The 26,712-nt window shown below is 45.4% G+C and overlaps 1 protein-coding gene across 2 annotated transcripts in view; it reads left to right on the plus strand.

Annotated features, from left to right (window-relative positions):
- Positions 1-26,712, plus strand: part of LOC146789357 (peroxisomal carnitine O-octanoyltransferase-like) — a 569,137-nt gene that overhangs the window by 500,353 nt on the left and 42,072 nt on the right. The window contains exon 16 of one of the 2 annotated variants that reach the window (XM_085631298.1): positions 17,139-17,258. The exons of the other annotated variant lie outside the window; for it this stretch is intronic. Coding sequence (XP_085487424.1) covers positions 17,139-17,258 — 120 coding nt within the window. The remainder of the gene's footprint in view (positions 1-17,138; positions 17,259-26,712) is intronic. 2 annotated transcript variants of the gene reach the window in all.

Here is a 26,712-nt window from a genome sequence, read left to right on the forward strand (position 1 = left end):
TCGAGGGGGCAGGCAGCTCCTCTGCAAACAGTACGAGATTCTCCCTACGGTACGCAAGTTCCTTTATCCAGTGATCAGGAAGCGGGGCAGTTGAACTCTCCCATTTCATCATTACCCCCCGCTTGGCTAGCAATAACGCAATCCTGAAGAATTTACCCGTGGCACCCTTCAAGAATGGCGTGAAACACAATAAATATATTTGTGGAGTACTCTGTAATTCAATGTTAGTCATGGTTTGCAGCCTTTGTGTCTCTTCTGCCCAGAACTCAGCCACCCGTCTACACTCCCAAGTCAAATGCCTGAAGTCTGCGCACTGTGTCCCGCATCGCCTACATGCATCGCTGTCCCTAAGAACATATTTATACAGTTTGTGCGGTGTATAATAGACCTGGTGGAGATATTTGAAGTGGATAATACGTAATTTGCCATTTGATGTGAGCACACTGGTTAGCTGACAGCAGGACTCCCATTCCTTCTGTCTGAGCTGTGGATTAAGTCTAGTGTTCCACTGCTTCAAGCTCTTATTGTGGACCGTGAATTTCTCATCTCTGGCTATGTGATATAGCTTGGTGACCAGTTTGTGTCTCGTTGGACTGACCGGCAGTGTCTGGAGGGACCGTAACATCGATGGCTTGGCAGGAAATGTGCTATAGTGTGCCTTGATTGCTGTGAAAGATGAAGAGAAAGAGTGGGGTTTTGTTTTGTACGTATTGTGGTTTTTCTTCTGTGATAAAAAAGCCGTTGGGGTACACATCCTGCATTTTATCTATTCCTGCTAATCTCAGGGTATGCATAGCTCCTTGGGGACCCATTCCCATTTGCGAATGGGCTACCACCTTCTTGAAGTAGGTGGTAAAATGATAATGTTTTGTGACCGCATTTTGGTTGCAAAAAAGTCACACATACCACTGCAAGTCACTATTAGGAAGAGACACTCTTAACACGCCGTTCCTAATACCGAATCGCTAATCCATTTTGAAATTCCATAGTAGGTTACCGAATCACAAAATAGGGTTCTGTACATAAAAAAATACTTCTTTGGGGTGGTAAATGGCCCGATTCTGCGAATCAGACAGTTTGCATGCTCAAAAAAGCTACATACATCTGGCACTAAGTTCTACCTGATTTTGACAAGTAGAACTGTGCCCCACTTTCATTGCACCTGATATTTGAGTTGTGGTTAAACCAAGGAACCCTGAATTATGAAAAGATAATTGTTCTACTAACTTGCAGTAGGGCCCCTATTGATTATCTTAGGACAAGCCTAGACATCGCTTGCGCTGTCAGGATGATCGTTGCATGTACTTTGTGGGGTTAGACTCCTCCCATCGCTTTTGGTTTGTCTAATCGGTTGTCTTTTAAAATTCCTTGCTTGCCTGTGGGTAATTTGTCTTCCTGGTACCTCCACTTTTTTCTATTTTATTTCCTGTTCAGATTTTTTTATTTTTTATATTCGAACAAGCATTGCCCTGGCTCAGCGCGGCTCTCGGAAGGTTGTGTTACATACCTCTTTGAATGTGCACTCGTTACATCAGCAATATGGCAACTTGTAAACCACTTTACATTGCGTTTTTTAGGCATGGAGAGATAAGTGACTTGCCCAAAATTACAGAATGTGGCAGAGGCGGTGCTGTTTTCCTTTGCAGACTAAGGGTGGGCGGAATTTGCGAAAGTGCCTTTCGCAAAATATCGCGAAACGGCAAAAAATCTCTGCGATCACGCGAAATTTCACGTGATCGCGGACATTTTTGTGTGCTGATTAATGCGTTACTGAATTTGACCTTCAACTTGGGCACCTGCTTTATTTATATCTGTAAGACTTACAGATTTAAATAAGGCAGGTGCCCGAGTTGAAGGTCAAATACAAGTGCTTCCTGTTGGGGTTTAATTTTTGTGACAAGAACATCGTGCCAGAATGAATCCTGCCCTGCCTGCATATTTACCCAAGAAGATGCCACCGTTTTGTGCAATACCTCTACTCAACTTGAGTACTTTCAACTGGATAATCAGTAAGTGCTACCTCGTTGGGTAAATGTATAGTGCTTTTCCTTCACTACAGCTGCGTAAAGGGCCAGAAGAGTTGTCTACAGCGACCATGTGTGTCTGTAAGTTTGCCTCAGCGCCGGTGGGCGCCCGGGTCCCTCGAGTGAGCTGTCCATCATAGTGGGGGAAAGGGCAGGAAGACGTTGCACACCGCTGGTGTGTGGGCCGGTGCCAAACGTGCGGGTCTTCCATGCAGTTCACATGCCTGTTGTTTATAAAGGGCCAGAGACCGATCAGAGCAGCAGATGAGGAGACAGAAGGAACCTCCTGGTGTCAGGAACTACACGGGGATTGCGCTCGAGAAACTCATGGGTGCACAGAGCTCCATCAAGGATTACAGCAAATTGTTGACGGTAGATATGGGGAGAAATCACACCTGCCTAGGCGACAATTTCCGTTCCCTCGCGGATCGTGGAAGTTTCGACATTTTCGCGTTCCGCGCGGAACGCGAAAATGTCAAATGTTCGCAATTTCCGCGAGCGGAACGGAAATTGTCACCCACCCTGATTGCAGACCATCCGCCCCTATCTCCCCTGCAGCCTTTGCATTCCTCTTTGCTGTGGGGCACGGTGACGTCACTCTAGTGGGACGCACTCATGCCACCACACTGTGGCCCAACAACCACCGAGGCTGAAATATGTGCCGCTTGCTGTGCGTTTTACTTCTTCACTTGCTGCCGAAGCTGGCAGTAAGACGTTCTGCAGAGCTGAGGGACTATGAGCAGCTAAGGATAAACTCTGGGATCGTCTTTGGACGCCCATCGGTGCGGTATACGCCAGCGGCACATCCACAACAGCAGCAGCGACCGCCACCTCCGTCCAGACACTCTGTCCACAGTTTTACTCCAGCTGTGTCCTCAGCCTTGACTGCCGCACATACAGACTGACTGGTGTTTCCTAAGTGGACTCAGTAAAATACAGCAACCTTTCCACATGCAAATCCCCAAGTAGCTGCATGAACATCCAGGAGGCCGGTTTGACAGGACAATCTAGCTCAATTTCTCTAAGATGTTGGTGTTTTAGTACTTATAAGATTTTCCAAGCTAATCTCTCTTAGGAGATGTTGGAGATGGTGTGATGCCTGCTTGCGTTCGTAGGTGCTGGGGTGTGTGGTCCTGTACGGTGGTATTAGCTTTTATGGACACATTTCACTTTTCTTTCCCTCTAACGTGGCCTACCGTTTCCAGTGTGCATCTAAAGTCATGGTCTTTGTTTTGTAATGAAACAAACAACTTAGCTGCTCTTTCTCTCATGTCTACAATTACTTTCGCACAACTTTGCCCTTTCTTCACCTCTCAGTTGTTTTTCGTGTCTCTGTTGCTCCATAAGCTTCTTCTGCTTTGCTTGTTTATTGTGGCCTCTTAAAAATTGATCTTTCCTATATTGCATTTGAAGACACTTCCAAACCATACACTGATAACTACCTGCAATTACTACGTCTTTGCCACACTCCCTTTACTGTCCGATGTTATGATCTTAAAAGCTCTGACATTATATTAAAACACAAAGAAACTAAATAAACAACACCTGCGTCTAAACAGGAGAGTAATGTTCTGCACTGCTCTTAACGCTGTATAATGCACACAATATATTCTGTCTCTTAGCGCCCACCTATTTTATTCAATACATGTTATGTTTAAATAATTCCTTAGCAGACACATGTTTTGTCAACTCTACTCACTCGCTGAGGCTTCACACAAGTTACCTGATGCTACACTCAAAGTGATCAATGGGCACTTATTCTCCATGGCAGCAATAGGAAGAGCGAGGAGACTGGGTGCCAAGAATAAGAGCCTGGATAATTGAGATTGTGAATAGTTTTGTTTACGTTTTGGAGCTAAATATCAATCTGTGGTCGATACACTTTCAAACAGCCTGTCATATTAACACCATCACTCAAAACGCACATACTAAGTTATAGACCACGACACACATCACTGATCCTTGAAAAACTCACTTAAAGCACTCTTGCACAACACAATAAAATCATATTACACACTGTTACTGACACTGAGAGAAGCTTACATTTCTTCCACACATGCTGTACTTGTTTGGTGTGAGAGACAATGTGTGTTTGCTGCTCCTCTTGTCTGTGTTTTAACTTCCCTGCACATAGGAGGATAGTACACAGTGTTGCTGCACATGCTGGAGATATATTTGTGATAAAGTGCATAAAGCTGCTGCTGTAGTGCATTTGTGAAGTAAGATGACCCTGCTGCATAGCATGCTGTACCTATTATGTGTGTATTTGTGGAAGCATACACGGCCACTACCTCTGTTGTACCTATTCTTGTGTATGAGAGAACTTTACAGTGTTGCTCCTGCAATCTACCATATCAGTTTTTAGGTCGAGCCTATAGTGACAACACGCCTGCGCTGCTCACTTTGTGAGGCATGCAGTAATGGAGTATGGAGTGGAAGCTCCGTGGAAGCTCCGACCACTCTCCACCCATAGTTTTAATTGGCTTGTGTCATTGTATTTTGTAAATGCTGCCGTCTGATTGATTATAAGGCTTATTAGTCCCTCGTTATCAATCAATCAATCAATCAATCAATCAGTTCATTTGTGAAGCGCACTACTTACCCGTGAGGGTCTCAAGGCGCTGTGGGGGGGCGGAGGTGCTGTTACTGCTCGAACAGCCAAGTCTTTAGGAGTTTCCTGAAGGCCAGCAGGTCCTGGGTCTGTCATAGGCGGATGGGGAGGGTGTTCCAGGTTTTTGCGGCGAGGTGGGAGAACGATCTGCCGCCGGCAGTTGCTCCACGGATGCGGGGGACAGTGGCGAGGGCAAGGTCAGCGGAGCGAAGCTGGCGGTTCGGGGTGTAGATGGTGAGTCGTTCGTTGAGGTACGCTAGTCCGGTGTTGTGGAGTGCTTTGTGAACCTTATTATGGCCATGTCGTCATTTGTACCCTCCTCTGGCTATTGGTCCCTTTACTTTGAGTGTTACACAGTACGGTACATTTTATTTAGACAGTGAGCACTATTTTGTACATGCCTTCTCGCCCCCTTCCCCAATCCTGCACTCCCGTTGTCTGTGCTCCCCCCGTTGTCCATGATTCAATGCAATAGGTCTCCTATTGCATTGCAAATGCTTGTTTTTAACCTCTTCTGTGCCCATGACGAGATAGTCTCGTCATGGAGCACGGTCGTGCTGTGCCCATGACGAGACTATCTCGTCATGAACCCCACCCGCTAATGCAACGCCCGGCACAGGAGGGGGGAAAGGGCGTGGCACTGAAGGGGTTAATCTGTTCTGTTGAGTGCAGTTGGTGAGGCATAATGTGCGGTAGAGATATTCTGCAGATATGTTACAGCCTGGAGTCTTTATATACCCCACACGGACACACTGAGACCATTGTGTTCAGTTGTGAATGATGCATGTTTTAGAAACGCTTCCCAATACTCTCACTTGTTTGTTTTCATTAGTGGACATTGCCTTACTTAGTGAGCCTTTGTTTATTGCGATTGTTAAATTTTTTATTAAAATCCATGATATAACACCGCCCTCCTCTGTTAATCTTTTCACACCGAGTATTTTATACACTGGAAAGATAGTACTTTGTTCGCCATATATATATGCGGTAATAGTTGCATTGGCAAAATTGTTTAATCACTTTTGTGGTAGTCTCACCTCGTGGTTGCCGCCTGCCCCCAAAAATCCGGTGAAGTTTCATACATTAGCAGTAGAAGAATACTATAAAAAAATTAACTCAACCCATTTCATGAGCCGGGTTCTGCACACGTTCTGTACAAATGCAAGCGGTATTAGCTAATTCTGTAGGCGATCAAAACATTTTAACCATGTCGACTTTATTTGGATTTATAGTTTTCTAGGGCTGGTGGTTTCCCATCTTTTACTCTTGGCTTGAGGTCCGGGTAGATTTCTTAAACAGAAGCTTGTTCGATGTTCTGGCCCATTTTATATTATGGACTTTACTATCCAATTTTATAATGTTCAAAATTATCCGATCCACATTGTACAATGTTGCCAATGCTCCGACGAGGTCTCTGTTAACAGTGTACCACATTGTGTTCTCGGCTAGCATTAGAAGAAAACCTCTATTGGGAGATGTTAGTCAGAGTCTATATTTTTATTCCGGTGAGGCACTGGGCTTGAAGCACCTTTGCCTTGCCCACACTCCTTCATACCACATGTAAACATGCACCCTCTGACATTTGACATGCTAGTTTCTACTTTGGGTACATTGCATGAACATGCATGCATGTGCTTTTTGTGCAAGTGAAAGAATACCATATTGAGCGTAGTTTACCTTATACAAATTCTCTTGGTGCTGATCTTTTTCAAAAGCATAGAAAAATAAGTTTTTATGTCTGACAAGAAGCTGATGAACTAAGGTAAAACGCTACATTTCAGAGGAATGGAATGGAATATAACGGGGCACGTGACTAAAGATCTTTCTGTCTCGGTTTTCAAGCTTAAACCTAGGCGTGAACATAAACGGCTTAATCACGACCACGTAGGGTATGGCAAGGTGTGCAAGGTGATACCCTCTGGTTTAGAGAGTCTGGTCCTGCTCGGTGGAGTTTAAATATCCAACATACTAATTGGAATCTGATTCAGTCATTGACAGAGTGTCAAACTAAGTAGCTTACAAGCTCCGTGTGAGCCATTCCGAGCACGTAACAAACACAAAGCACCAGTTGTAATGAAGGCATTTGCAGCTTACCATCCTGCAGTTTATTATGAAATCTACTACCATGACTTTGTTTTCGAGACAGGAAAATGTTTTAGAGTGCTTAACAATGAAAACAGCACTCCACTGCATTTGATTTACCCCGCTGAACTCTCGGTGAGAAATGTAGTCAGAAGAAATGTCTATAATGCACTTGCATAGTTTAAAAGGTTAGTCTGCATGATTCACTCAGTGACGTTCTGGACTTGAGGATGCCACTAGTGTCTTAATAGCTAGAACTTCAAGAAGGCTTCCCTGAATACAAAAACTTTTGCCTGACCACTTCTCAGAAGAAAATAAACAGGTGAAAAATAGAGGTGAAGTAACAAAATTTCAAATCCACAAAGAGCATGTCTCAAGTTGCACAAGCCCATCCCACTCTCAGAAAGTTTTGGTTATTTGTCTACCCTATTAACCTGTCAGGGCTGGCATCTTTGCATGGAAGAGGCCTTCTTGTGCAATACATAAAATTTCATGGAAAAACTTTTTACCCCCTGTTTCCAAACAAACCCCTACATGGAGTCTGTCAAATTCTCTACCCTTGAGATTTTTTTCTTTGAAAGCTACTTTTTAGGTCGAGCCTAGCGGCAGCGTGCATGCACTGCCGCTCTACAAGGCATGCTGTAGTAGAGTATGCTGTGGAAGCCTCGCCCACTCTCCTCCCATATTTTTCATTGGCTTGTACCATTGTCCTTGGTAAATGCTGGCTTCCGATTCATTATGAGTCTTGTTAGACCCTCCTTGTTACCACCTTGTCACCATTTGTTACCGCCCATAAAGACTGGACCTTTTACTTGGCACGTTATATGGACTGATTTATCTAGTAAGTGAGCACTATTTTTGTTGTTATTGTCACTGATGGGGACAATGGCGGCTGCTTTTTTGGGTATTTGCATAATGAGTGTGGCGTCCGCTTTAGGGACACCGCGATCATTTAAAATTTTGATTTTATATAACTTTCATGTTGAGCGCGGCGCCCACTTTTGGGACACCGCGCTCTGTTAATTTTTTTTTTTTCACTTTCAAAGTGAGCGTGGTGCCCCCTTCGGGGACACCGCGCTCTGTTTGTTGTTTTTTTGCTTACTTTAAAACTGAGCGCGGCACCGCTTTGAGGACACCACACTCGAATTATTATTTTTTTTAAACTTTAACACTGAGCGAGTCGCCCGCTTCAAGGACACCACGATCAGTGTTAAAGTAAAAAAAAAAAAAAAGAAACCAGGCGAAGTGTCCTTGAAGTAGCGCCGCGCTCAGTTTTAAACTTAAAGTAACATTTGCAATGCAATAGGTCTCGCATTTACGCGAGTTGAAGCTATAGGCATTGTCATTTACAATGTCAATAGCTTCAACTCGCGTAAATGCGAGACCTATTACATTTCAAATGCTTGTTTGTGTTAGCGAGGCTTAGTCTGCCTGCAATGCTGTCGCTGCCTGTGGTATATGTGTGTTAGCTGCATTGATTTAAAAAACAAAAAAAACAAGCAAAAACAATTAGCTTCGACAGTCCTTCTTTATTATCTCTTAAATGTGAGCAAACCGCTCAAAAGCCAGAGGCTCAGTTTCAGTGACATAAAATAGCTTAACGAGATCTGGGCCAATGCATTTTCTGCATAATTTTGAATTTGCAACATAATCCATCATTTGCTGCATAGTTGGTACATTTCACTCATAAAAAATGTTTCTAGCTCAATCGGATCAAAAGTAACTAAAACAAAAGAGGGAAAATGTGGTTCCACACAGGGTCACACTCTTTACGAAGATGAACTGATGACCTTTCAGTTGCTGATTGCTGTATTCAGGTCTTAAAATTGGTATGAATAAGGTGCAACTATGCCCGCACAGTTTTAATAGATATTAAAATGGTAAAATATCGTTTTTCGTTCTACAAATTTTGTCAATCCTGTTGCACAATTTGGCCCTCTCTTGCTGCATATTTCCAGTGATCCTGTTAATATCTATGTGCAGTGTATTATTATTTTAGAAATCATTTGAGGAAACACTACCCTTCCTATGCTCCACCACGCCCAGACTCAACTTGCTGTCTCAAAGCACCTTCTCTGCCATCATCCTGCATGGCATCTTCATTTTACTGGTACGTAGTAGCTGTTGGAGGCGCAGCGCTGATGTTACTCCTGTTCGACACATCTTGTGCCTCCGAGGGTGCTATCTAGTCAGCCAGCACTAAAGAGGCTTGTGGCCTGGGCCCAGACTGCCCCTCAGGATGTAGGATTATGCACTGTTGTAAAGCTCAACCTGCACATGTTGAGCAGTTCACACAAGGTCGTTAAGCATGCATTAAGTTGCGCAGCCCATGTGTGTATGCAGCTTCAGTACACACTCCCACATACATCAGTATCTCAAGAAGGACATGGTTTTAAACTCGTCTGCTCAGAAACCCAGCGATCTCACCGAACAGGCAGACCCCCAGTTGTAGCGACATTCATTCAGAGCTTGTTGCCACGGCTGAATGCTCTCCTCGTGTAAACCACAGTAACCTGGTTTGTACACATCAATCTGGTTTTTGGATCGCGCCTAGACAGCGCTTGCGCTGTAAGGATGATCTTTGTGTACTTTGTGACTTGAACTCCTCCCAATGCTTTTAATTTGTCTAATCAGTTGTCTTTTAAAATTCCTTGCTTGCCAGTGGGTAATTTGTCTTCCTGGTCCCTCCTTTTTGCAAGTCATTCACTCTCCTAGAGTATCGCCACAGCACTTCTGCGCTTCCGCTTTCGTCACCAATGAAACACACCACTCTCCCAGAAAATGCCCCTGTTTGAGGCATGTGAGCTGTAGATCACATACTTATGCATAGATCGCCATCTAGTGTTGGGCCCTGATGTTTGCACTTTGTTTTTCTTCGACGAAGTCTGCAGTCATAAGGTAGGTGACACCTCATTTCGGTGATAGTGCGCATGGTCATCGACTCTATCTTCAGATTGGTTTTTTCCGCCATCGGGTTCGGATGTTATTCACTGCGCTCCGGTTCGACGCTGATCCTTTGGTTTCTCTTGGTGCATACAACACTCAACCTCGACGGTATTGTTTACGCTCGCGTTATCCATTCTTCACAGATCGTGTTCTTACAATAAACTCTTTTCGATCATAGAGCTTGTAGTAGGCCGTTGGGCCTAGCCCCCGGTTCGACTCGCAGTTGATGGAACAAACTCCTTTTAAATTCTGTCCTCGGTGCCACGCGAAATATCCGCGCACCGATTCACACGAGGTGTGCAACCTGTGTTGTCACTCAAACACAGTGAACAGGACTGCGATGTGTTCAAGCTTTCCGCTCCAAGAAGACTCTTCGTGACCATCGGGTCCGGCGACACGACATGCACAGCTAACACACAAGCTTCTTTCCGGACATCTTCGGACCTGAAACAGATGAAACGGATGACAACGCCTTAGGGGCCGAGGAGGAGCAAGAACAGATCTTCCTCTCCGACGATGACTCCGACCAGGATGAAGACATCCCGCAGGGACAATGTACTGTAAGTGCAGGCACTACCTCGCCCCAACTCAACCAAAAAAGAAAGCTCCGGACCAACCCACGCCCTCAAGCCCCTGTCGGCACAGAGACTATGCTTCCGACACTCCGCCTTCTGGCTTGGCACCGAAGCCTACCAAAAAGCCCTCTGGCTCCGAGAAGCCCCACTCCAATTCGGGCACCGAGCCAAAGCCTTCAGGATCGAAAACCAAGTCCGGCTCCGATCATCACCACTCGGCACCAAAAACCATATTGGATCTGAAAACACCAGCGCCAAAACAATTGGCACCGAAAAGTTTGGCGCCAAAACAGACTGATACGCCAAAGTCACCTAAGAGGCATAGTTTCGGAAATACGACGAAAAACCGGATCCAAAACAAAAGATTTTGGTCATACATCCAAAAACGGGTCACATTATTACTAAGGTGACTTTAAAAAGAGGGGCTACTACCAAAGAGGAATACCACATTCCATTAAAGAAGAGAACTGTTGGGACAAACCCTCCCCCTCCTCCTCTTCCTCTTTCTTTACCACCTTTACCTCAGCCTCTGTCTGTGCCAACTTCACCTGAGCACTCACCAGCACATACACCTGACGATTAGGGTGATGGGGGTGGGGATGATACTAATGATGATAATCAGCCTGGACCTACAGACAAGTGGGATGACTATAACAGGAACTCGCCTACAGGCAATGAACCTGACCTATATCCTACCAGGCCCTCTTCACCAAATGACAGAATAGGATATATTGAATTGCTAGGCAGGGCTGCCAATTATCATGGGGTCCAGCTGCATAAAGAATCCCTTGAAAAGGATTTCCTCTTTGAAACATTAAACAGCACACAAAAATCCACACATATGCTGCCCATGCTTAAAGGAATGACCAGACATATCGACAATATATTTAAGGATCCTGTCAGGGCACGTATCCTTACCCCCAGGGTGGATACAAAATAGAAACCTGCACCATCTGATTAAGTCTACATAAAAGGACAATTACCCTTAGACTCATTAGTTGATTCTAATGCACGCAAAAGGGCAAACTCCCAAACTACTGGAGACACACCACCTCCAGATAAAGAGTCAAAGCTGCTTGATGCTTCAGGGTAAAGAATAGCCTCCCAGGCAGCTAACTTCTGGTGCATATCTAACACTCAAGCGCCGCTAGCCAGATACGACTGTGCGCATTGGGATGAAATGAAACAATTTATACAATTCTTACCCCAAGAACATAAATCTGAAGCGCAAGACCTGGTACGTGAGGGACAACTAATTTCCAACAATCAAATTAGGTGCTCCCTAGATGCTCCCTAGATGCGGCTGATACATCTGCCAGAGCAGTGAACACTAGTGTCCTTCTACGAATATTGAACACACCATTCGATAAGGAACACCTGTTTGGACCGGTGGTAGATTCTTCACTTGAAAAAATGAAGAAAGATACCAAAGTCGCTAAATCAATGGGAGCCCTTCAGATTCCACAAGGTTGTGGTTCCTTTTGGCGCTCCTTTTATCGAGCAGGGTCCAAAACAACTTCCTCGGACACTACATCCATTTATAAGGGCAATAACCAACCCTCAGGTTCCAAAACTTACTTCAGATGCAGTTATAGAGGAAACAATGGTACGGTCAGAGGTAGAGGTTCCGAAACACACGTACTTCCCCCTTCAATACAAAACAGTGACTTGCCCATAGTCCCCCCCGACCACTTAACACCCATGGGGGGAAGACTGTCCCAATTTCTACCAAAGTGGCAGTCAATAACAACAGAGCCCATACCACCACAACATCAGGTGTTGGGCATCTACTCCTTTTACTTCCTAATTCCCAAAAAGGACGGTTCTCCCAGACCAATATTAGATCTCAGAAAACTAAATCTTTACATACAGTCAGACCATTTCCACATGGTAAAACTTCAACAGGAACTACCTCTTTTACAAAAGGGCGACTTTCTGTCTACTCTAGACTTAAAGGACGCCTACTTTCACATTCCAATCCACCCGGCTCACCGCAAATTTCTCAGGTTTGTGATAGCAGGTCAACATTACCAATTCAAGGTACTCCCATTCGGAGTCACCACCGCCCCCAGAGTTTTCACAAAGTGTCTGGCCGTAGTAGCTGTGCTTCTAAGAAGACAAAGCATTCATGTCTTGCCATACCTAGACGATTGGCTCATCAAAGCCGCCACGTACCAACAATGCCGCAAGCATACTTCCGTAACCATTCAGTTACTTCACCAGCTGGGGTTCTCAGTCAATGTGCTAAAATCACATCTTCAGCCAGCCAAAACTCAGAACCTATCTAGGAGCCACTTTGGATACTCAAAGGGCTCTGGCGTTTCCCAACGCAGCCAGAATTGAAAACATTCAGTCATTAATTATCCAGTTTCAGGCCAATCAGTCACTTCCAGCTCAAGTTTTTATGCAGCTGTTGGGAATGATGGCATCTTGCATCATGATCGTTTCCCATGCCAGGCTGCACATGCTTCCACTTCAAGAATGTTAAGCCAGTCAGTGAAACCAGTCACACAGGCAATTAACCAATCTAATGTTGGTAAGCGGCCGTACTCATCATTCTTTGCAGTGGTGGAACACCCAAAATTTGTCAAAAGGACGGCCATTCATAGACCCGGTCCCACAGACAGTATTAAGAACGGACGCGTCCCTAACTGGCTGGGGAGTTCATCTTCAACAACACACAGTGGAAGGGCTGTGGAGCCACCAGCAAAAGTTGCTCCACATCATCTAGAGTTGATGGCAATCTTTCTAGCTCTCAGAGCCTTTCAAGATCACCTGTCTGGCAAAGCTATCTTGGTTCAAACAGACAACATGACAGCTATACATTACATACAGAAACAGGGGGATACACAATCTCTCCAACTGTCCCACTTAGTCCACAACATCTGGATTTGGGCCATTTACCACAACATCTATCTCCTAGCAGAACACCTCAGAGGAGTCAACAACCAGATTGCGGACCTCCTCAGCAGACAGAGGTATCAAATACACAAATGGGAACTTCATCCTCAAGTTCTCCACCCATACTACCAAGCTTGGGGAGCCCCTCACATAGATCTGTTTGCAACACCCCAAATCGCAAAATGCCAATGCTTCGCCTCCAGGTATCCACACCCGTTATCCAAGGGCAATGCTCTATGGATGAACTGGTCAGGGATATTTGCTTACACTTTACTGCCTCTCCCACTCATTCCCTTAGTGGTTCGGAAACTCAGGCAAACATCTCTCACACCTGGTAGCTCCAACATGGGCACGTCAACCCTGGTTCACAACCCTGTTGGAACTCTCTCTGGTACCGCATCAAAAATTATATTTAACTCCCAGTCTCCTCACACAGAGCTATGGAGAAATCAAACACCCAGATCAATTGAACCTAGTGATCTGGCTTCTGATGTCATAGAGTTTGGTTATCTAAACCTTCCACCAGACTGTATGAACATTATTAAGTAGGCCAGAAAGCCTACCACAAGAGCTTCCTATGCAGCCAAATGGAAGCAATTTGTTATCTATTGCAATAATAATAACATAAACCCTCTTGATGCTTCCATAAAAAACATTATCTGCTACCTGTAACATTTGCAGCAGTCATCTTTGACCAATACATCCATCAGATTGCATCTAGCTCTAATTGCAGCCTATCTGCAAAATAGGCAACATTTATTGCTGATTAGAGTGCCTGTAATCAAAGCATTTAGGGAAGGACTAAAAAGAGCTATACCACCAAGACTTCCCCCTGCCCCAGTGTGGACTCTTAATATAGTCCTCACAAGGTTGATGGGCCCACCGTTTGAACCCATGCACAAATGTGAACTACAGTTCCTCACTTGGAAAACAGCTTTTCTCATTGCAAACATGTCATTAAGGAGAGTGAGTTAACTTCAGGCACTAACCATAGAAGAACCTTTTTTCCAGATAAACAAATATAAATTGGTTCTTTGTACCAATCCCAAATTCCTACCTAAGGTAGTATCTGCATTTCATATTAATCAGTCGGTTGAATTACTTTGTTTTCGTCCCTCAATCTGACTCTGTTGCAGAACGAACTCTACACACCTTAGATGTTAGAAGAGCACTGTTGTATTTCACCGAAAGAACAAAATCTTTTCGTAAGACCAAACAACTTTTTATCGCTTTTGCACCACCTCACAAGGGCAATCCTATATCCAAACCAGGTATTGCTAGATGGATCATTAAATGTATTCAGATTTGTTATGCAAAAGCCAAAAGGACTCTAACGGTACCCCCTAGAGCACATTCCACTCGTAATCTAGCAGCTACTATGGCTTTCTTAGGGAACATGCCTATTACTGACATCTGCAAAGCTGCAACATGGTCCACACCACACACATTCACCAAGCACTATTGTGTAGATGTGTTAGCCAGACAACAAGCTAATGTGGGCCAAGCCGTACTTAAAAAGCTATTTCAGACAGCTCCATCAGTTACAGGATAGCCACCGCTTAGGGGAGACTGCTGTATAGTCTATGCATAAGCATGTGATTTACAGCTCACATGCCTCGAACGGGAAATGCTACTTACCCAGTATGCATCTGTTCTTGGTATGTAGAGCTGTAGCATCTCATGCGCCCACCCACCTTCCTGGGTACCTGTAACTGCTTAGTTCTCTTAGCACTTTTCATACATACACATGGCCATCTCTATTGTTTGCTACTATTCCATTCTCTCGCCCTCCGCGGGAAAACAATCTGAAGATGGAGTCGATGACCATGCGCACTATCACCGGAAGGAGGACTCACCTACCTTGTGGCTACAAAGACTTCTTCGAAGAAAAACAAAGTGCAAACATCAAGGCCCCACACTATATGGCGATCTATGCATAAGCATGAGATTCTATAGCTCTACATGCCAAGAACAGATGCATAGTGGGTAAGTAGCATTTCCCTTCTGTTGCTGCTTGGGAGAGACCAGGAGGATGAGCTCATCCTGTTTGTACTCAGCAGCGGCTGACGCCTGTAGTGAACGCAGGAATGCCAAAGCTTGGTTGAGATACTGTTTTGCAGCTCTGAATACAATGGCTTTGGTCACACTAGCCTATAGCACTGACCAAAACCTGCCACCGAACACTCATTGCATGCCTCACAAGCCTACTCATGTGAGGTCTTGTTTATTTTTTTCTTTGACTTATACTCACTCGTACCATCTTTTTTCTCCTCCACGCCTTTCTTCATCCTATCCATTCCCAATCTTATTTCTCTACCCCTTTCCATATTATTTCTCCAGCCCATCTTATCTCTCTCGGTCCGGAGCCCATCCTCGGTGCCCTGCCATTAGCTGGTGGGTGGTCATTGTCTCTCTGAATGATACTTTAATGTTAATAAAGTTTCTTTGGGAAGAGCAACTAGGCCCTCTCTCTCATACTCTCTCTCACCCCTTTCCCTCTCACTCACTTTTCCCACCTCTCTCATGTAGTTGACTTCAGGTCTTCAAGCACAGTTTCTTTCTAGTGAATATTCAAGGTTTCCTTTTATCAATCCCACACTCTCCTCCTCTTCTTGTGGTGTCTTCTGCATACACAGGCACTCCTCTTTATGCGTCTGCCGCCTGCTTTCCCCTTCTTTCTCTCTTTCTCAGACGGTTTCTGCTCCTTTGTCTGGAGCTAATTCACAACTTCATGCACAAACTACCAACCCCTCTCTGTCTTCCTGTCTATCTATTCTGTGCAGCTCTCATCCCTATCCATCCGCCATGCCACATAATTCCGCTTCACAAATCCACTCCACATCACACAATTCCACAACTAACAATTACAAATCAAACCACATAATTACACTCCACAAAACATACATTCAGTCCACTCCAAACCAAAACACTTGGGTAAAGGACATTCTGGCACATGCATCAACGTAGGCTTTTGCGATTCCTTAATTGCGATTATTAAGGAATCGCAATTAAGGAATTGCAAAAGCCTATGCATGTAGGAATTGCTAAAAAAATTGCGATTCCTACACATTCCTTAATTGCGACTCGCAATTGAGCAATGCCGTCCCATTCATTCCTATGGGCCTCCAGGCCCATAGGAATGAATTGGAGATTGCATGAGCAATTTGCGAGTACCAGTAGGTACTCGCAAATTGCTCGTGCAATTTCAAGGGTGCAAGGGTGTAAAAATGACACCCTATTGCACCCCTGAAATTGATCTGTGCACATATGTTGCACACACACATGCCTTCAGGGCATGTGTGTGCACAACATGAAACTTTGTAAAATGCACAAAAGTGCATTTTTCAAAGTTTTTGCAAATTACCATGAAGTTCAACTTCATGGTAATTTGCTCCCCCTATTAGCGAAACCGCTAATTTTTTTACTTTCATGCATTGCATTTAAGGAATCTCAATTTGGGATTCCTTAAATGCAATCGCAATTTAAGCAATCTCAATTTAGAGATTCCTTAAATTGCGATTTCTGCATTTGGGATGATGCATCCCAAATGCAAAAATACCGGTCGCAAAGGGGCAGATTCTGAGAATCTGCCCGTTTGCGACCGGTTTTTCCTTTGATGCATGTGCCTGATAGTCATTTACAACGCCAATAGCTCCAACTCTTGTTTACTTTTCATATTACTTGATCTAACGTAGCTGCCCACTAGGTTACATTGGTAAATTAAAAACGTCTGATGTGTCAGTACACATACATGTACATGCGTTCACTAACCCTGTTAGCCACCACCAGCCCATTGACAAAGGCAATAGGTCTCCCATTGACGAGACCCATTGGTATTGCCAATACTTGTTTTGTGTTATCATTTAAAGGTTTATAACCTATTACTGTTTTTAACCCGGTTCTGCCATTTTTATTGACGTATAACAATGCTATAATACGTTTGACTGAGTTGCAGTCTTTCTAGTTTACTAAAGGGCATATCTTAATTTTGTTTCACAGCGGTGGAGGGGGTAACTTTGTCCTTTCGACTAGTCTGCTTGGCTATACCACTGTCCATGGAGCGGTTGTCCCCATGATTCACGATGGCTATGGGGTGTTTTATCGAATTAGGGATGACAGGTGAGACACGTTTTCAATGTTTGATAACCCAATTAAAAAACTTAGCACCTTGTGATCCTGACACTGTGTAGACTGAACTGTAATTTATTCTTCATTAAAGTGAGTATGCCCCTACTTCCCACAGGCCTAAGGGGAGACATTTTAGAGTAGTCAGTAAATGGTATTCAGTCAGTTTGAATAGTTGTATAGGTTTTGAAACTAGCACACTATTAGTGGTGTTTTTTAAATGTATTGATTGACAACATAGTCTAGTTTGACTAAAATTAGGACAATGCTGCGGATTTGTCAAACAAACATTATAATGGTATATATGGTTTTCGGATCATTTTCTAAAATGGTTGTATTTGATTTGTAGTCCTGCGCTGCTGTAATAATGGCAGATTATATGCTAACCAAGTGCTGATTACCTATAACACTAAATGAGACGAAACATGCTAAGCCTGCATGTTTCTGCCTTGGGTTTGTGAAAAATCTCAACAACTGATGAGCTAATAATCAAAAGGTTCTTGCACATTGGATCAGTTCACAAAAGTCTTTGAGTACAGGAGGTAGCAGGAGCACTCTTTCATATACTCTTACATGCCTTTGTGAATTGGCCTAAATTATCCAACTTCCGATTAGTAAAAGGGCTAGGACAGTGCAACTGTTTCTGTATTTGGAGTCATTTTGGGGCCGATTTACACATGCACGCAAGAGTACGTACTGGAATCAAGCTATCCTGGCTGAAGAGGGGTGAAACCCCAAAACCGGTCCTAGGATGCTTGTTTCCAGTCCAGGGAGGATTTGGCTTGGCAGTTCGGGGTGGACTGTTCCCATGAGGCACAGGGTCAAAAATGATTTGCATATGGCTGGGTTCAAACTGGAACGGCATGGTGAGCAAAAAAACAATGGATTTAGGCCCAGATCTCTGTACTGGGGTGAATGTATGACATTGTTCTGCATTCTGTCCATCAACTGTTATTTTTGCATTTGTCACCCCGAGTGGGAAGGGTATGCCCAGACGTGGGTCCCGTGCTCTCCATGCCATTGGAATCAAGCTATCCTGACTGAAGAGGGGTGAAACCCTGAAACCGGTTCTAGGATGCTTGTTTCCAGTCCAGGCAGGACTTGGCTTGGCAGTTCGGGCTGGACTGTTCCCATGAGGCACAGGGTCAAGACTGATTTGCATATGGCTGCGTACAAATTGGCACGGCATGGTGAGCAAAAAAACGATAGATTTAGGCCCAGATCTCTGTACTGGGGTGAATGTATGACATTGTTCTGCATTCTGTCCATCAACTGTAGTTTTTGCATTTGTCACCCCGAGTGTGAAGGGTATGCCCAGATGTGGGTCCCATGCTCTCCATGCCACTGGAATCAAGCTATCCTGGCTGAATAGGGATAAAACCCCAAAACCGGTCCTAGGATACTTGTTTCCAGTCCAGGGAGGACTTAGCTTGGCAGTTCGGGCTGGACTGTTCCCATGAGGCACAGGGTCAAGACTGATTTGCATATGGCTGGGTTCAAACTGGAACGGCATGGTGAGCAAAAAAAACGATGGATTTAGGCCCAGATCTCTGTACTGGGGTGAATGTATGACATTGTTCTGCATTCTGTCCATCAACTGTTGTTTTTGCATTTGTCACCCCGAGTGGGAAGGGTATGCCCAGACGTGGGTCCCGTGCTCTCCATGCCACTGGAATCAAGCTATCCTGGCTGAAGAGGGGTGAAACCCTGAAACCGGTCCTAGGATGCTTGTTTCCAGTCCAGGGAGGACTTGGCTTGGCAGTTCGGGCTGGACTGTTCCCATGAGGCACAGGGTCAAGACTGATTTGCATATGGGTGGGTTCAAACTGGCACGGCATGGTGAGCACAAAAAACGATGGATTTAGGCCCAGATCTTTGTACTGGGGTGAATGTATGACATTGTTCTGCATTCTGTCCATCAACTGTTGTGTTTGCATTTGTCACCCCGAGTGGGAAGGGTATGCCCAGATGTGGGTCCCGTGCTCTCCATGCCACTGGAATCAAGCTATCCTGGCTGAATAGGGATAAAACCCCAAAACCGGTCCTAGGATACTTGTTTCCAGTCCAGGGAGGACTTAGCTTGGCAGTTCGGGCTGGACTGTTCCCATGAGGCACAGGGTCAAGACTGATTTGCATATGGCTGGGTTCAAACTGGAACGGCATGGTGAGCAAAAAAACCGATGGATTTAGGCCCAGATCTCTGTACTGGGGTGAATGTATGACATTGTTCTGCATTCTGTCCATCAACTGTTGTTTTTGCATTTGTCACCCCGAGTGGGAAGGGTATGCCCAGACGTGGGTCCCGTGCTCTCCATGCCACTGGAATCAAGCTATCCTGGCTGAAGAGGGGTGAAACCCTGAAACCGGTCCTAGGATGCTTGTTTCCAGTCCAGGGAGGACTTGGCTTGGCAGTTCGGGCTGGACTGTTCCCATGAGGCACAGGGTCAAGACTGATTTGCATATGGGTGGCTTCAAACTGGCACGGCATGGTGAGCACAAAAGACGATGGATTTAGGCCCAGATCTTTGTACTGGGGTGAATGTATGACATTGTTCTGCATTCTGTCCATCAACTGTTGTGTTTGCATTTGTCACCCCGAGTGGGAAGGGTATGCCCAGATGTGGGTCCCGTGCTCTCCATGCCACTGGAATCAAGCTATCCTGGCTGAATAGGGATAAAACCCCAAAACCGGTCCTAGGATACTTGTTTCCAGTCCAGGGAGGACTTAGCTTGGCAGTTCGGGCTGGACTGTTCCCATGAGGCACAGGGTCAAGACTGATTTGCATATGGCTGGGTTCAAACTGGAACGGCATGGTGAGCAAAAAAAACGACGGATTTAGGCCCAGATCTCTGTACTGGGGTGAATGTATGACATTGTTCTGCATTCTGTCCATCAACTGTTGTGTTTGCATTTGTCACCCCGAGTGGGAAGGGTATGCCCAGACGTGGGTCCCGTGCTCTCCATGCCACTGGAATCAAGCTATCCTGGCTGAATAGGGATAAAACCCCAAAACCGGTCCTAGGATGCTTGTTTCCAGTCCAGGGAGGACTTAGCTTGGCAGTTCGGGCTGGACTGTTCCCATGAGGCACAGGGTCAAGACCGATTTGCATATGGCTGGGTTCAAACTGGCACGGCATGGTGAGCAAAAAAAACGATGGATTTAGGCCCAGATCTCTGTACTGGGGTGAATGTATGACATTGTTCTGCATGCTGTCCATCAACTGTTATTTTTGCATTTGTCACCCCGAGTGGGAAGGGTATGCCCAGACGTGGGTCCCGTGCTCTCCATGCCACTGGAATCAAGCTATCCTGGCTGAAGAGGGGTGAAACCCTGAAACCGGTCCTAGGATGCTTGTTTCCAGTCATGGGAGGACTTGGCTTGGCAGTTCGGGCTGGACTGTTCCCATGAGGCACAGGGTCAAGACTGATTTGCATATGGCTGGGTTCAAACTGGCACGGCATGGTGAGCAAAAAAAACGATGGATTTAGGCCCAGATCTTTGTACTGGGGTGAATGTATGACATTGTTCTGCATTCTGTCCATCAACTGTTGTGTTTGCATTTGTCACCCCGAGTGGGAAGGGTATGCCCAGACGTGGGTCCTGTGCTCTCCATGCCACTGGAATCAATCTATCCTGGCTGAAGAGGGGTGAAACCCCGAAACCGGTCCTAGGATGCTTGTTTGCAGTCCAGGGAGGACTTGGCTTGGCAGTTCGGGCTGGACTGTTCCCATGAGGTACAGGGTCAAGACTGATTTGCATATGGCTGGGTTCAAACTGGAACGGCATGGTGAGCAAAACAACTATGGATTTAGACCCAGATCACTGTACTTGGGTGAATGTATGACATTGTTCTGCATTCTATCCATCAACTGTTGTTTTTATGTAAAATAGTACTACAGGAGTACTACTTTTAAATGCCTTCGTGAATAGGCTCCATTTTAAATTCTTCTCCCCATTGCTTATGTATGTGGGCCTATTAAGATGTTTACCAATCTCATTGCTCACAAAGGTACTTCTTTCCTCCAATTTACCAAAGCCCATGGTGGGGTGTGCGCTCTCTGTAAAATGTAGAGTGCCTCATTCAGGTTGTCTCTAATTCAGGTGGAAATACCGGACCATAATTACAGATTCCAGAAGAATTCTGCAGCCCTTAATCTTGGCATTACAAGCAGGTCCTTCACCGCATACCGATTGTCGATTTCTGGGCATTTTCTGCAAGCATTTACTATTTTGAGCAGGAGGAAAATGTCAGCAGATCCACCAATAGTTTTCCTGGATGTGAACATGCACCTGATAAAACCGATACTATATTACAGCATGCATTAAATCAGGGTGTGGGTACACTTAACCACTCAGAATGAGCGGGCCTCAGGGATACCACTGTGGCTGGCTTGAAATAAGGAACAACATTCGATAAAAGAGGACTATACTGGTTGTTAAAGGCCCTACATCCAAGATATTGGTCTGAGCACCAGGTTACGACATGTAACGAGGTAGAGGGCGTTTAACAACTGACATAGCCTGAGGCAGAAGGGCTATAATGCAAGTAAGACACCCACTGAGTGTAGAATATTCTTAATTTAAAAGGGAGACACCTAAAGACAAACAATGAACTGTTAGAGCAGAATGTCTATACCAGAGCCACCTCAATGTCTCTAATGGAGATCACAACATTCCAGTATTGTTTTTCATTTCAAAATATTTTTTTAGAGAAGTACTGCGACAATTAAATAATTTGAACCACTACCATCAGATACAGGAAAATCCCACCCGAGAGATTACAGTAAAAATCAATGAGTTGACGCCAAGAGCCCTGGAGTAAGGCTGGATTTGTAAGAAGGAATTTGCACTTCTTAATAATAAAGAATGCAAGATCCCCAAAATTTATGTTTTGGTGAAAATCCCCCAAAAACTCTCTCGTCACCTGGACACGCAATTATTTCCTGTGGTTCGCTTTGAGAACCATTGGTCAAATATGTGGATGTGTTTCTCAATCTATTTGTATCTAACACCAAAGCATATATTAGAGATTCTATGGATGTGATAACTAAAGTTGAGGGACTCCTATTTGACGATACTAAACAATATCTTGTGACTTTTGATATTGAGTCCCTCTACACCAGTATCCCGCAAGATGAAGCTCTATTGGTACTGAGAGTAGTACTAGATTCTGGATCCACTCCTCATACAGTCCCCAACTTCTTTGCATTCAAAAGGAATTTATATCCACAAATAAAAGGTGTTGCCATGGGGTGTTGTTTTGCCCCAGAAATAGCTAATCTAGTTATGGACTATTTTGAAAACAAGTGGATTTAGAGTACCACCAACCCTTACACTACACATCAGAGGGAAATTACACTTTTAAACTAGGTTTTTTAATTGCAATACCAAAAATTGTATCTACTGTGTGCAATGACCATGCAAAAAGTTCTATATTGGCCAGACTACCCAATCAGTCAAATCGAGAATTCTTCAACACAGATCGAGAATAAGATGTATTGTGCAGGGTGCACTACTAGTTCAACATTACTTGGAATGTAGACATTCAGAGGACAATATCAGCTGTACAGTCCTGTTTGTGGTACAAAATACTCAGCGTGGGTGCAGCGTTGAGTCTATACTGAACATAACCGAAGCAAAAATGATCAAGAGGTAGGAGACAGCCACCCACAGCTTTAATTAATTTGATGAACAATGGGCTTTATTGTAACTCTGTATAGACTGTCATTGTACTACCTTTCATTTCCTACCTTAATGGGAATTTGTAGTCATCAGGTGTTTTTTAATTAGTTTTTTTACTTGTTTTTCTACATGTTGAATTATGCACAATGTATATATTGCTTTTAATGTGGAAAGACTTGTTTATTGTTAGCTTAGACGTTATGTGGAATATTCTTGAATCTGTCACCATGTTCTCCAAGCCTAGTTTTAATTGTACAGTGGGTTAGTTACAGCAGGCCCGTTATACATTGCTTGGGAGCTATTCTCGATGTAACTAGAATCTTTTTATATTTATTTTGGTTCATCTATTCTTTTGAACTTTTTCCGCCAAGCACCTCTTGAATACGTTGCTTGGGCTCTCTTTTGACACAACCTTATTGGCATTGAGCCATCTTAAGATGGCCGACATGTTTTCCACCAGTTACCTTCAATCTATAATGCTGGCAGCTCGCACACGCTACGAATACAGGAACTGGTCTATGGCGTTACCAGGCCTGTCTTCATAGACGGCTGATCGTGGGGAGGAAGTTTTCCACCACTGGGTATGGTAAGCCTTTATCACTGAGTCACTGGCCGTGTTTGCTAGGAATTCTCAGCCTGTGATATTGAGCTCTTCCGCCCCCTTCTTACAGATCGGACCGCTTGGTTGTGATTACAAGGGCCCAGTGGTGGTATGGCTTTTGACCCATTCCCAGGCAGAATACAGCTGAATCGGACGGCTGAACATAGCAGGTGTTTTTTGCTTTTACGAAACCGCTTGATATGTGATTGGAAGTGGTGTACGGTAAGCCATTAACACTAAGCCCACGACCGTGATTGCTGGGAATTTTCACCTGCATACACGTTGCTCATGATATTTAGCTCCACCACCCCCCTCTTTCAGATCAGACTGCTTGACTGTGATTAGGAGAGTAAATAGAGGGTATGATTTTTTACTCATCCCTGGGCAGAATACGGCTGAATCGGAAGGCTGGATACAACGGACACCTTTCCCTTTCACAAAACCGTTTGATGTGTGATTAGATGCGGCTAGACACTTGGGGGTATATTCACAAGAACGTGTAATAACTACCGCAAGATTAGCGTAACGCAACTTTCAATATCGCAGCCCATCGCGGGAAAATAACCCTGTGCCAACGTGGAATTCACAACAAGGCGGTAGCATGCAATAGCCTATACACTACCCTAAACCCTAAAACACTACACAAACACTACAACACTATACTAAACCCTAAAACACTACACTACACAAACACTACAACACTACCCTAAACCCTAGAACACTACACAAACAAACACTACAACACTACCCTAACCACTAAAACACTACACATACTACAACACTACCCTAAACCCTGAAACACTACAATACACAAACACTACAACACTACACTAAACCCTAAACCACTACACAACACAAATACTACAATACTACCCCTAGCACGACCCCTACACTACCCAAACACAACTACACTACCCTAAACCCTAAAACACTAGGACACTACAACACTACCCTAAACCACTACCCACACTACTGCCACCCCTACACTACCCTAAACAGTAAAACACTATGACACTACAACACTACCCTAAACCACTACCCACACTACTCCCACCCCAAGCACAATTACCCTTACCTCTCTTTCCTCGTGGCTCCTCTCCAGCGTCGCCGTCTCTACTCCTGGTTCCTGCTTCACGTCGAGGGACGGTGCACGTCGTTGTGAGGAAACGGAAGAGCTTCTGTTTCCTCACAACGTGGTGGATCGGCATTACATCACATGCGTTGTAACAGCACATGCGATGTAAAAACACGCTTAGTAATGGCTACGCGTTGTTACATCGCATGCGTTGTTACGCTTGCGATGTAATGGCATTGCGGGGAAACAGCTGCGTTGTAATGGCTGTTTCCCTCCAGGGCATGATGCCGAAAGGTTTGATTTTATCCGGAAGCAGCAAGTGGAGGAGTGGAATCCAACAGCCTCGTTGCCACCACCAATTAGGTATCAGCTACATGAGATTGAAAACTGTCCTCTAGTCCATAGACTCAGACGCCACCAAAGTTTGACCAGAGAGTGTCCATGATTGTCGGGGAACAGACTTAGTGGCACCGGGGCTGAGAGGGGATGCTGTCTGCGATGATGCCAGTTCGCTGATATGTACTCAGCCATTGCAAAATGAAGAGTCTGTGACCTACTGGACCGCAGTGTAGGCCAGAGGCAGCGGTCAGCAGTGGCCCACAGCCACGTGTCGTTGGCTGGCAAGGCACAGAGTTAGTGACGCAAGGGCAGTTATCGGTAGTGTTCGATCACCTCCGTAACGATGATCTTGTTCCCTCCAGACTGCAAAGCGTCATCCTCTTACTCCGCTCTGTGCGTGCGATCACATGTATTCTGCCTTTTGAATAACCGATGTTCAGTTCCAAATCTGTGACCCACTCGTGAGCAGCGTAGGCCAAGGGCAGTAGTCCGCGTATGGCCCCAGACACATGTGGTTGTGATGCCATGCACAGACTTGTTGGCACCACATCGAAGTGAGTATAGTGACTTGTCTTAAATGGTGTTCACTGTCATGGTGTAATCAAGACTCAGTTCCACATGTGTGACCTACCTGACCGTGGTGTAGTCCTGAGGCAGCGGTCAGCACGGCCCAATCACCAAGTGTAGCCGGCATAGGTTGGATGGCCCCACCGGCCTGCGTAGTTCAGGTTCAGTGGCACCACGTGTTGGGACTCCTCTCCATGCGACCACTGGTGTGGACTCTGCCATTCGTGATTTGCGCCTAGGTGCAGGATGTGGGACCTAATGGTCCATATGGTAGTCCTGGTCCCTCATCCACATATCGCAGGCTGGCATTGAACAGGGTTAGTGGCACCACATGTCGCAGGCTGGCGTTGAACAGGGTTAGTGGCACCACGTGTAGCAGGCTGGCATTGAACAGGGTTAGTGGCACCACGTGTCACAAGAAGCCCATATGGAACTATGCCTCACTGATCGAAGGGAGTCTGGTGCTGTTGCTGGTGGCCCGGATTTGGGGTCACTGCCATTCATGACTCAGGACACAGTTTCACACGTGGTACCTACTGGGCCGAGGAGTTGGCCTGAGGCGGCAGTAGAGTACATCAACAAAAAAGGACTAAAGCAGGCCCGTGTCGTGGAGGCCGTGATGGTCTGAGGAGGCTGCCAAGGTCGCAGGACTCGGGCCTGGAGTTGAGCCGGAACGTGGCGGGTCCTCCTTGACACACGCCAGTGTCGGCAGGTGATCAGTGAGGCCTGGCTGCGCAGTGGCGGGCCTGACAGGTTCATGGTCCGGTAGGTGCACAGCATCACAGCCAACTCTGCTCTAGAGGATGGCGTCAGCCTTGTGGTGGGGTGAGAGGCGCCGCCCTGGCAGAGAAGTTGGGCTTTCCGGAAGAGAACCACGCCCAAGGCTACGTGCTACTTATTCACACTCCTGCGCTGGCGTGGCATACGCCGGGCCATCCCACTCCGGTCACACTTAGGGGAGGGCGTAACAGGCAAGATTTCCGCGAGGTCCCCCACTGGCTGTGGTGACATGGTTGCGTCCACTGTCCACTACACTCCATACACCAGAGGTGTATGTCGCCATGGATATGGGCGTGTGCTGCATACTGCGGTCTGTCCAGCACATCTCCACCACTCTTGGCATTGTGTACGTTCCCAGTGATGGTACTACTGCATCCTTCACACATGTCTGTTTGCCACCTC

Source organism: Triturus cristatus, chromosome 10, assembly GCF_964204655.1.
Source record: "Triturus cristatus chromosome 10, aTriCri1.1, whole genome shotgun sequence".
Classification (NCBI taxonomy): Eukaryota; Metazoa; Chordata; class Amphibia; order Caudata; family Salamandridae; genus Triturus; species Triturus cristatus.